Source organism: Coffea eugenioides, chromosome 4, assembly GCF_003713205.1.
Source record: "Coffea eugenioides isolate CCC68of chromosome 4, Ceug_1.0, whole genome shotgun sequence".
Classification (NCBI taxonomy): domain Eukaryota; kingdom Viridiplantae; phylum Streptophyta; class Magnoliopsida; order Gentianales; family Rubiaceae; genus Coffea; species Coffea eugenioides.
Genome location: NC_040038.1, coordinates 38,761,383 through 38,773,537, shown reverse-complemented (window position 1 = coordinate 38,773,537; position 12,155 = coordinate 38,761,383). Strand labels below are relative to the sequence as shown.

The window sequence follows — 12,155 nt, the reverse complement described above, 5'->3', positions numbered from 1 at the left end:
ACAAAAGTTTAATTTTATGCATAATTTAAGAGGACAAGTTGACTGCACTAATTTGTTCGGTAATTTCTATTTCTTCAAGACTAAAAGAAAAAATCAGATGATAAAACTATTAAATAAATTATTGAAACCTGTGGATGCATCCTTCAATTATGAACCGAAAGAATAATAACATATTTCAAAGATGATATCCTTCAGATGATATTATGAAAACATAGTAATAAGTGACATCTCTAAATTCCATCACTAATACCACATATTTCAAAGAAAGAATAATAACATATTTTGGTAGATTGTATTACAAGTTTTTAGAATAATAAGTAATTTCATAATTCATATCTTTACATTACCTTGGCATTGTTATCTCTATTGTTTGCGATGTAGTCAACTTTAGTTTTTCGATGACGCTCTTTGTACATTGATTTCTTTGTAGGGGATAGTGAGTTCCACTTAACTCGTAGAACTTTAGCCTATATAAAAAATAATAATAATTATCAACATAGTTCCATATTAATCAATAGACACTACAAGAAATAAGATTTTCGGTGATACTATTGAGGCACTTATACATTATTCCATGTAAGAATATTATTGAGACACTTATACTATTCAGGCACTTTAGAAAAGAATCTTACCCCTGTTGATAAATAAGTGTGAATGTCGTGAATGGAATGAATATCCAAGTTACTAATATCTACACTTATGCATGCATATTGCAAAAAACGATTTATATGAATGATAACAAGTCACACTCATCGTGATTGATGAGTGATTTATAGTTAAACTATCCATCAACAATAATCAGAGGTTTGCCAAAATACATCACAAGAACACGCAGTCCAATAAATGGGATATGACAATTATTCATTTACAGATTACCATTGTCAAAAGATTCCATACTACAAATGAATAGTCACTCAAGGAAAAGTAATCACAATAATATTATCAGCAAATTAAGGAAACATGCGGATATGACAACAATTATTAAACTCTTTATGGGGTGCGTTACCATATTAAATTCTAAGCCAATCAATATTAAACTCTAGTTGCATAGCGTGTGCATTACCATGAATGACATCAATTATGCTACAAGTCTAACCTCGGTGTTCCATTAGAAAAAAAAATATTCTATCTTTAAAGGAGTTTGTTTGCTTCACCTTGCTTCCAAAAGAAATAGAACGAAAATAATTTTTAGCAAATCTAACAATAAATATTCACTAAATATGGTGAATATAAAAAAAATACCTATAATAGAGCATACCTATGAGAGGGAATAAAATATAAAAAGATCTTACAAGCATAAAATCCCACACCATAATTTACTTACATCATTCATTTGTCGCTCATCCATAATTCACAAATTGTCAACCTAAATAAGTAGTTATTAGTAAAATATAGCTTTACCAGGCGAAGAGATGTTTTCCGGGTATCAACTAGTGAGTTTCATGGATATTGAAAATCACATCAAAGATTAAACAAAAAGACTGAAGTTCATGTTTTGTTGTTGAGTAATAAGAGAAACGTAAGAAAACGTGAGAAAAAATGACGTGCCCTAGTTCATCGACCTTTTCCACTCAAACTAAAACTAATGACTAATAAAAGTCAACTTGTCACTTATCTCTGGAATTCTCAACCGTTTCAAATTTTAACAAAGAATTCTATCACAACCACAACACTTTTGAATTCAAAACTACAAAAAAGCCTATCCTTTTTTTTTTTAAATTTTGGATTAAAATTAGCAAAAGTCCTACTTATTTGCACCTTTCCTGTAACATTATTTTTTGTTGTAATTTCCTATTTTAGTTATCTATTCGACACTAGTACGGGCATAGATACGGATTAAGCAACTAGTTTGAGGAATAATATTTTTTATTATAAAATTAATTTGAATTGAATTAACAATTTGATATTTTCATAAAAAAGTGTAATTTTTTTGTCATTTTTCAAAAAAATTAAAAAAAACTATATTTTAGCAATTGTTGTCATTGACACTTAATTGCCTAGACCAACTTTTATCAACATAAAATTAATGTCATTAAGAATAATTGAAGTTTTGATATCAATACTCTATTCAAATGTAAATATTCAACCTAAGTAACAAAATAAATGATAGCTAAACAAATGAAATATGAGCTCAATTGATCGTGTTCAAACTACATATTCTGTTAATAGTTAGTATATATGAAATTGTATTTTCCATTTGTAGAAAAATAATATGCATTTTATATCTACTAACGAATAAATTACCAATGTTTTGAACAAATCAAATCTAAACTCATGGTGTGATATGTATATAGTTGCTCACATTTATACTTATGCCATCGTCCTTTCTTCCCATTTGCTTTTTAATAGTGCAAATTTCTTTTGATTATATTGGTAAAAAAATAACATATTTTACAAATTATTCCAATTTATTTAGAAAATGTTACTAATTTCATTAGAAATTATGAAATGTAATCATGGTTTATTAATTTTTACTAAACATAAATACTGCATACAAAAGGAAAAGATATTTGATTAGAAAAATTTGTGGTAGTAATAACGAAATAGTGACAGAGGTGCAAATTTTAAATCAACAACCAATGTACTCTTAATTACGGTAATTTTTTAGTTGATCAGACTAATATATGCCATAAAGTAGTAAGATTTGATCATTTATAAATTGACAATTTTAGCAGTTTATATACCATTCACCTATAAAACTTATGATTATTATAAAATGACATTTTATAATAATTTACATACTATTTGCCAATTAAAAGTAAGTTTGATAAAAAATGTGCATATAAATCCGTATTGGAAATGATACAAAATATATTTGAAACTCACGAAACTTAATATATGGGTAGATTTACTATAATTTTCAAAGATTATTAGCACAACTTTAACTTTTATACTTGTGACCTAGAAAATAAATTTATTAAAACACATAACATTATAAAATGATACATACATTTATTAAAATGCTTAAAACACATAACATTTATGAATGATACATACAATCATATATTATACATTTACGTTACCAACAATTACTAACTATAATATTAAGTTTCAATCATTAATAAAAAAATCTTAGCATTATTTTATATAAACTTCCTAATACTTGTTTCATATAAGTTTTTTTAAGTAAAATAGTAAATTTATGCCACAAACTAGTAAGTTTTGATGATTAACCAAATTTACTATTCTATCAACAAGATTTACTATTAATCTATAAAAACTTACTATTTTTTAACTAAACTTACTCTCCAAAAAGTAAGTTTCGAATATAGAGTAGTAATTTATTTTTTTAAAAAAAGTAACTTTCATTTTTATTTCAATTTATTTTTTGAAACATAAAAGTTACTAATTTATGGGGATAACTTACTATTTTTAATGCGAAACTTACTACCCAAATTTTTAGGCATTATCTTGTTTAGATGACCGGTCCAATAGGTAATCAAATAGTTACTAAAAGTGTTTTTACCTGTTATATTAGGTAAAAATAGTTTTATTACCATAACTATCATTACTTCAGACTTTTCCTATAATTACATTTCTCTTTAATCAAAATTTAGACTCTGTCTTGGCCTCTTGGGTAACAAACTAGGTGACTCTAAACCTAAGTGATTGGACAATGAGCTATTGAACATCAAAAGCTGGCCCATCTACAAAGAACTGGGCCTGGACCGGAAAAAAAAAGAAAAAGTCCACTATGAGAACACGTTCAAATCCGAAAACGTAATGCTGAGTCAGACTCGTTGAAATCTGAGTCTACTTTTTTCCGAAATCCCCAAATTCCCCATCCGTTCTTTTTTACTATTTTATTTCAATTTTTTTTTTTAGGTTTCTTAACTTCGTTTGTTTTTCAATCTGTTATACCCCTTTCTCTCTCTGATTTCGCTTGCAGAATTGGAGACCTAGTGGATTGCACCCGACTTTCTCTGGTAAACTGAATTCGATGTTACTGAAATTTTAATTATTCCATCAGTTGTTGGTTTAATTATTTGATTTAGTCCTTATTTTTGTCTGGAAATGGCGATTATTTTATGAAATGATGAATTTTCTTGATTAATCTGCTCTATGGTAATTAATGCCCATTTTATGAAGAGTAAGGGTAAAGTAATTAGTGTGTCAAATTTAGTGAATCTGTTCGTTAACTTTTACTTTTCCCTAGTGGAATGGGATCATGTGATTAACTTAGCTGATTGATTCAGTTTATCCAAATGCGTGATTGAATTGTTTTCGCATATATCACTAGCATGCATTGTAGAAATGGCTATATTCTATTTTAGTTCTTTTTTTGTTTGTTGAATAATTCTAGAATTCTTGTAAGTAGCAATATATAGTTTACAAATTTAGCAAGCTTGTGTGAAGATATATTCAGCTGAAAATTAATTATGTGATTCTTTCGCACTGTTATTCCATTTATGATCAGAAGAGTTAAAGAAAATTGAATTTTATTCGTTGTTGTACTGTTAAGCCAGTGTTTGAAGAAATTTGGTATGTGGGTTTTTGTGTAAAACGTCAATATTTTATGTACTTTGATTAATTATCCTGGTTTGGAGAAGGTCAAGGTTGAATTTTTTTTTTTTTTTTTTTTATTTCTGTGCAGACAGATGGATGGTCGAGGTGGTAATATGGCTGATGCGCTAGTAAGGAACTATAGGCTTGGGAAAACCCTTGGCCATGGTTCATTTGGGAAGGTCAAAATTGCTGAACATGTGCTTACTGGGTATAAAGTGGCTGTGAAAATTCTTAACCGTCGTAAAATGAAGACTCCCGACATGGAGGAAAAGGGTATTAAATACATGCTTGGATCAATCTTAGTGTTGCATGTTGTTGGTTTTGATTTTGGACTTTAGTTCGCGCATTTGTGTATTTCTGGGATATCTACAGTTTCTGCTGTGTTCTTGTGGCTATTTGAAATGTGGTTTGCGTGTTTTAAATGCATCTAATGTGCTGCAGTGAGAAGGGAAATTAAAATATGCAGACTATTTGTGCATCCACATATCATAAGACTTTATGAGGTGATAGAGACACCAGCGGATATTTATGTGGTGATGGAGTATGTGAAGTCCGGAGAGCTTTTTGACTATATTGTAGAGAAGGGCAGGTTACAGGAGGATGAAGCTCGTCATTTCTTTCAGCAGGTAGATTGCTTTTTCCCATCGCATGTAGTATTTTGGTTTTGCTGATTATTTGCCTGCTGGTTAACATCACTTTCGCTCTGGTTATTTCCTCCAAAATAGATTATTTCTGGTGTAGAGTATTGCCACAAAAACATGGTGGTCCACCGGGACCTTAAGCCTGAAAATCTACTGTTGGATTCTAGAGGAAATGTGAAAATAGCTGATTTTGGATTGAGCAATATAATGCGAGATGGACATTTTCTCAAGACAAGTTGCGGTAGCCCAAACTATGCTGCTCCAGAGGTTTACAATGATCATAATTCTTGAGCTAAGATTTAATATTTTTTTTTAAGGTTAGTTTCCTATCAGTGTCAGAGGTTGGAAACTCAATGCTGTCTGTTTATATACTTAACTGTAGGTTGTCTCTGGCAAACTTTATGCTGGTCCCGAGGTAGATGTTTGGAGTTGTGGTGTCATCTTGTATGCTCTTCTTTGTGGTACACTTCCTTTTGATGATGAAAATATTCCAAATCTTTTCAAGAAAATCAAGGTAAATACATTTAATTAGTTATGATCTTCATATTACATTTGATAATGTAAGTGGATAATTGACAATGCTGTCTTTTAGGGTGGGATATATACTCTTCCCAGTCATCTATCACCTGGAGCTAGGGATTTGATCCCAAGGATGCTGGTGGTTGACCCTATGAAGCGAATAACAATTCCTGAGATTCGTCAACACCACTGGTTCAAAGTTCATCTTCCTCGTTACTTAGCCGTTCCTTCACCTGATGCAAGGCAACATTTAAAAAAGGCATGCATGCTGCTCTATTTGTTAATTTAACTAGAGATGATATGAAGTAATTTTGCCCTGTTTGTGGAATGATAAAATTTTACCTTTATTTATGGTGTAAAGCTATTTGGAGTTTTCAGTCCTAAGATTTCTTTGAAGGAACGCCACCATCTTTATTGGTTTGTTAGAAAAGTTGAAGATTAACTTTTCATTGGTAAAGCAACAATATTGATGGGCTAGATAAATCTTTACTTATTTTTTAATAGTTTTGAACACATAGCATGCAATTGGATATGTTCAAGCTTTACCCTGTGAATAAGAAGTAGATATTACCAAGGGTTAGTTGTATCTGCCTTATTTTTACATCAGCTGGAGTTATATTGTTTCATCCATGGTATTATTTTTGACAAGATAAGATGATATGTACTATTAGCGATCACATATCTGGATTACATTCCCATGCAAATAGAAAGAAGGGGTGAATGTTCATAGGGTACTATGCCCAAGCTACAGTTTGTCGTGTATTGTAGCAGCGTGCAAATTTGATATGCCTACAACTTTTGCTTATTTCCTTTTATTAGTTAGGTGTAAGATCCTAGTATCATTTACTTTCCTTTTGGATTTAATTTTTTTGGATAAAAAGGCTTTCTCCTTTAACTATATTTATATTAGGATTTAGACTGTTTAAACTCATAGCTTGAGCTTTCTATTATTTTTCTTATTAAATGATTATTGGCTGCCTCTGCTTTGATATCTTCTTATAGAATTTGTGCTCTCAAAACCTACATTTCAATAGTGATTTAGGTTTTGGCTAGACATTTCTGCATTTCTGCTGACATGAATTGGTAATAGGGCTGAAGAAGTGTGAACATGGTGGCTTTACAGGCAGTGGAACTGAATAGAGATTGAGCTTCGACTAACGTCAGGAGTTTGTGAACTTGGTGAATTTTGAATCAGCAATTTGATTATTAGAGATACAAGGAATCAACCTAAGGAGCAATATTATATTAGATGGTAGTCTTGAAGAAAGACACTTCTGATACAATTCTTGGTTGATTGATGGGAAAACACTGTGCTTGTGTGGGAGTCTCTTTTATTAACGTTTATCCAGGTGCAGATGTTTTTGTTGATGGGGTATCTTTAAAAGTTCATGGGAAAAGTAGTGCTCTCAAATTATTATGCAAAAGAGCAACATAATTGTTGAAATATGAATACTAAAGGCTAATGCTTTTTGTTGACCTTTTAATAAAACTTTCATCATGCTTAATGCAAGCCTACTTTTGATGCTTGACAATCGTCAGAGATTAATGTACCTAGAAATAGCAAAAAGCATTAGTTTTGGGTGGAAGAACTGATGCTTGCGGTTTTTGGGAGGAAGAAACTTAAGGATAACAGATTCCTGCTGTATATTATGAAGAAACAGATATTTATTTTGTTTGGCAAGTTAAGAGATATTCATAGTTTTGGAGATTATTCTGAAGCATCAGTTCTGTGTGTTTACTATTGGAAATAGCAAAAACAGATATGCATTGGAAGGCTTGTTAGGCTGAAGAACGAGTTCTCCTGCAACCAAGAGAGGACTTGGAACATCATGACCTCATAGGCTACTTTTAATGAGTTATTGTTCATCATCTAGCAATGGAAGTTGTGAGTTATTTTAGAATTCTTGTTTCCTTTTCTTAGCTGGGTATGCTCCTTGCTTTATTTGCTATCCTATTTGGTTTAATTTCTTGGACGAGAAGAGTGCTATCTCAGTTTACAAACCTATAGGTTTAGAATCTGTAATTTATGCCTTCGGCTTTCAAGTTCTTCATTTTGAATTACCAAATTGATATTGTTATTATTTTCACTTCCTTTTTTTTAATGAGCTCTTTGTGTCAAACTTCAGATATTTTGCTAATTTAGCCCCTGATCTAGGTTTTTTGTTGTTTCTGCATGAACCTAGATTTCAATGTTAGATCAAATCCAGTTCCACTATTTTTTTGTTCTCCCATCTCTGTCAGAACTCAAAACTGGATTTGATTTTTCAAGTTCCTACTAACTCATCTTTTGACAATATGGCTATATTTGTTACTTGCTCTCACTTTTTTCTTTGTTTAGTCTTATGTTTTAATCATTTACAGCTTGATGAGGATATCATCCAGCAAGTTCTGAGGATGGGATTTGACAGGAGCCAGCTGCTTGAATCTCTTCAGAAAAGAATACAGAATGATGTAAACCTAATTTTACATTCACCTGCTATGATTTAATTTGTACATTTTGCTTGGGTGTGTAACTTGCAGTGGTTTCTTTTAGGCTACTGTTGCTTACTACCTGCTTTTTGACAACCGTTCTCCTGCTTCAAGTGGCTATCTGGGAGCTGAATTTCAGGAGTCAATGGTATGCTAATCTTGTCAAGTCATATCAGCCTGTTTATTTCTATTAATACATTTATAGTAAGTTGGATTACATCTCAACAGTAGTTAATTGTCTACGATGGGTTTTCCCCAGGAACATAATTTTTTTCTCCTGAAAATTGATTTTGGATATATTTAGGCTTTTCCTTCCTAGCCTATATAGAGATGTAAAGATGTGCATTACTTGCAGAGGAGGTAGTAACATTATTTTTAAGGAAATACATATGATATTCGTTTATGTTCTTGACCTTAGAAGTATATATTCATTTCTTTTGTCAATTTAATTAGTGAGAATGATATTTCCTGGTATTTTATCAATGTTGTTGATCTGGTGTATCTGCTTTATGTTTGAATTTGCATCTTTTGCTTTTAAATTTAAAGCTCTCCCCATCATTGATTTCTTCTTGTACAAAACTCCAGGAGGCTTGTTCGCCAGGAATTTTTCCTGAGCTTGACTTGCATTTGTCCATTGGGCATGGCTTTCCTCATATGGGTAGAGAGAAAAATTGGCTTGTTGGGCTTCAGGTAAAGGCTCTGGTACTCTTGCTTAAGTGAGAAGTTAAATTAATAAATATTCTGTCCAGATTACTTATTCGTTGTTTTGCTTCATCATATTCTTTTTCCAGCAAAGTTTTGATTTCTGCCTGTCTAATGCTAACCATTTAAATAATAATGATGTTATCACTTTCATCTATGGCTGTCTGGATATTTGCATGTACAATTTATTAGTTTTGCTGATATCTGTACAGACTGCAGCACAACCAAGGGCTTTAATGACTCAGGTTCTTGGAGCTCTTCAAGAACTGAAGGTTAGATGGAAAAAAATTGGGCACTATAACATGAAGTGTCTCTGGAATCATGCTTTTTGGGACAATGAAAGTCTGGCTACCAATCACATCAATGACCACGTTTACCATGCTAATGAAGCCAATGCAAATACTTTACAGCCCCAAGCTATTCTGAAGTTTGAGATGCAGGCATTAGATCTCTCCCTATTAATTTCTTTCTGTTATTTATTTACTTGCCTGAAGAGCTCTCCTTATGCGTTACAAGTAACCAAGATGGAAGTTCTGTGTCCTTGATACTACATTCATTTAGTGATGGAAGATGAAGTGAACTTTGTGAATTACATATTCCACATGTTATCATGGTCAAATGATGCTCAAACTGCTTTTCTCTTCCAACTTGTGTTTCCTTTGCGGTGGGAAACCCCAGTAGAGGAAGAAGAATTTTCCAACATGTTATTTAGTTCCTATCATGCAATGAAATATCATACTCCTTCCTTAAGCCTCACCCCCCTAAAAAACTTCAAAAGTTTGAGGGTTAACCTCCATGGCCTACTGCTAATTTCAAAAGCCTGTACTCTTCCCTCTTGTTTTTATCTGAAAAAGTACTATGACCTTCCTTGCTATTTACATTTTTCTAAGTATGATTTGAGCTATCATTGAGAATTGAAATATTGAACTGTTGCTATTAATCATGAAATTAGAAAATGCCAAAAGAGTGAAAATTTTTCACCAAGAGATACCCCACAACAGCCAACTACTTTGCCAAAGAGTAAGGAATCAGTTTGTCCCCATCTCCTTTTATATGTGGCTTGTGGATTTATAACAGGAATTGGGTGGAACGTTTATGGAGGTAATATAATAGAAAGGTGTGGATTTGCAAGAATGAGATCTTGTTAGTGGGCTGTTATAAGGGAAGTTGTGTCAGCTGGTTGTTTTAGTGGAAAAAGTTGGTGGATAATGGGTACTGAAGAGGATTCTTGGTAGATGGGACAATGGGTTATGGCAAAGAAGCTTAGATGGGGTGATTAGTTGAAAGGATGGCAGGTGGTGCAAGAGGTTGATTGGAGGTTGTAGGCAATCGGTGGGGTAACAATGTTGGGTCTTTGTCATTTTTTGTGGTTACTTTTCTGGAAATGGTCTTGGGTTAAATTTCTGAAGGTTGACTGGAAACAAGTTTAATGAGCGTTAGGAAGGTATAGGGGAATCTATAGAGCTTCTGAAATCCAGGGAGGAGGTATTAGGCTGCTACAAATTGTGGAAGAGATCATGTATATTTGCCCAAAATGAATGAATAAAGTTCTCTTACAGATAGAGTTTGTGTAGGGCTAAACCTGTATCCTTTTTAAGCCTCTCACTCATCAAAAGAATGAATACTCTGGCACTTTCCTAAAAGCTCGCTTTATTAGAATGCCTATTTACCAAGTTTCATCTACTATTATGCTTTTTTGACTCTTTTATTTAGAACTATTTAAGATTTGTGATACAGTTTCAAATTTTCAAGAATAGTGGGCTGTTTTCTTTTGTTTCAATTTAACTATTCTACATTCACATAGACAGATTAAAGGGGGCAGTGTTAGTTTTCTGCTTTTCCTTTCTTCTTGGCCTGCAACTTTTGCTTTACAATTTTCGAATTTATTGTCACAACTGCAGTCCATATTTTGAGTAATTCTTTTTCATTCTTAATCATAATGCAAGCTTCAGTTTGAAATGCATGTTTTAAATATACCCGTTTGGGGCTCTTCATTTTGAAATAGAGTACCCGTGCCCATGGGACTCCTGTACCCGAGTCTAAGTAACATAGATATGGTCAAAATTATCTCTTGCAACATCTTGTTGGCATGACAATGTTTTCATCATGCTGATCAAGCATACAAGCTATGCTGAGCAGCCTCCTCAATATCCCACCTTTCACCTGCGCATTGAAAGTTGCTGGAGGACTTTTTATGGTTTTAGTTGTTTGCAGACGGTTCTTATTCCCATTCCCTGCCAATCCAAGGATTAATGCTTTCAATGCAACCTAGTTGCATCAAATTTTGCACTAATCTTGATTATTCCTAATATGTAGTGTAACGTAGAATATTTGGTTTTTTGTGGAAGACCATTATATTAGAAACAATTGGTGCTAGTTGTATTGCATTGAATTGGGTAAACTTTTGCATGTGACATCTGGTCCCCATTCTAAGTTGGAATGCTTTTGAGTTAAATTATAATGTCCAGCTAACTTCCCCTAGAATTAAAAGTACAAGATAGAAAGCTTTGCATAATATTTTCGTATCTTCAGTCTGCTGATCTGGACCTTCATGGAAATTTTGACAGCTTTATAAAGTTCGTGATGAGAAGTATCTACTTGATCTTCAGAGAGTGAGCGGGCCGCCGATACTCTTCTTGGAGTTTTGTGCCATTTTTGTTATGCTGCTCGAGGCCTCGTAGTATGCTTGAAGAAGAGACAGCGGCCTAAACTTTTTGCAGTATTTATGCCTTGGCTGTGTCTTCTAAATGTTCTGTACATTTGTAGTGTTCTCTTTTCATGCACATTGCTCATCTTTTGTTTATAGTTGGGCTTCTTTGGAGCTGCTTATGACCTTACTTGGACAAGAGAATTCACTGTAGTGGCTCCAAGTTGTAATTTAAGATAAGTTTCAGTTTTTTGTTGCATGTTTGTACTGGAAATGAACAATTTCTTTGTTCTTGGCTTTTATCATAACCACCTTGACTTTCTTTAAGAGCTATGATCTATGAGAAATGAAAGCATACGCTGACTTTCTGTGAGATGTGCCACTTTAGAAACTTCTCCTAGTAATTAAAATTGAGGGAGTTCACTGTAGTTGAATATAACAGTGTCAATAGGAGAAGGCCTGTGTATGGATCTTCTTCTTACAAGTGCAAAAAAATCGGGAGATAAAGTAATGCTTAATGAAAATATTGAGCTGTTAGCCTAACATAGCAGGTAGTTCTGGATGTATTCTTGATTTAATGATCTTGAAAAGGTTTGATAATAGGAAAATTATTTGTCATCTGATACACAGACTACAAATACGTCAAGCCAAAGCAAACAACAAACAAGGTA

At 32.8% G+C, this 12,155-nt stretch overlaps 1 protein-coding gene across 1 annotated transcript; it reads left to right on the top strand.

The window, feature by feature from the left end:
- Nucleotides 1-3,755: 3,755 nt before the first annotated feature.
- On the top strand, nt 3,756-11,811 carry LOC113767810 (SNF1-related protein kinase catalytic subunit alpha KIN10-like). Its single transcript, XM_027312011.1, has 11 exons — nt 3,756-3,926; nt 4,595-4,779; nt 4,948-5,132; nt 5,232-5,414; nt 5,530-5,661; nt 5,740-5,925; nt 8,028-8,117; nt 8,200-8,283; nt 8,721-8,825; nt 9,050-9,277; nt 11,405-11,811. The coding sequence occupies exons 2-11, from the start codon at nt 4,599-4,601 to the stop codon at nt 11,516-11,518; spliced, it is 1,488 nt and encodes a 495-aa protein (XP_027167812.1). The 5' UTR covers nt 3,756-3,926; nt 4,595-4,598; the 3' UTR covers nt 11,519-11,811.
- The last annotated feature ends 344 nt before the right edge of the window (nt 11,812-12,155 follow it).

What these genes read in the sequence shown, in the direction of transcription:
- LOC113767810 (XM_027312011.1), top strand. Translation starts at nt 4,599, where the DNA reads ATGGATGGTCGAGGTGGTAATATGGCTGATGCGCTAGTAAGGAACTAT. An exon ending in ATCTTTTCAAGAAAATCAAG is followed by an intron (nt 5,662 to 5,739) that starts GTAAATACATTT and finishes GCTGTCTTTTAG; the next exon opens with GGTGGGATATATACTCTTCC. An exon ending in AGAAAAGAATACAGAATGAT is followed by an intron (nt 8,118 to 8,199) that starts GTAAACCTAATT and finishes GGTTTCTTTTAG; the next exon opens with GCTACTGTTGCTTACTACCT.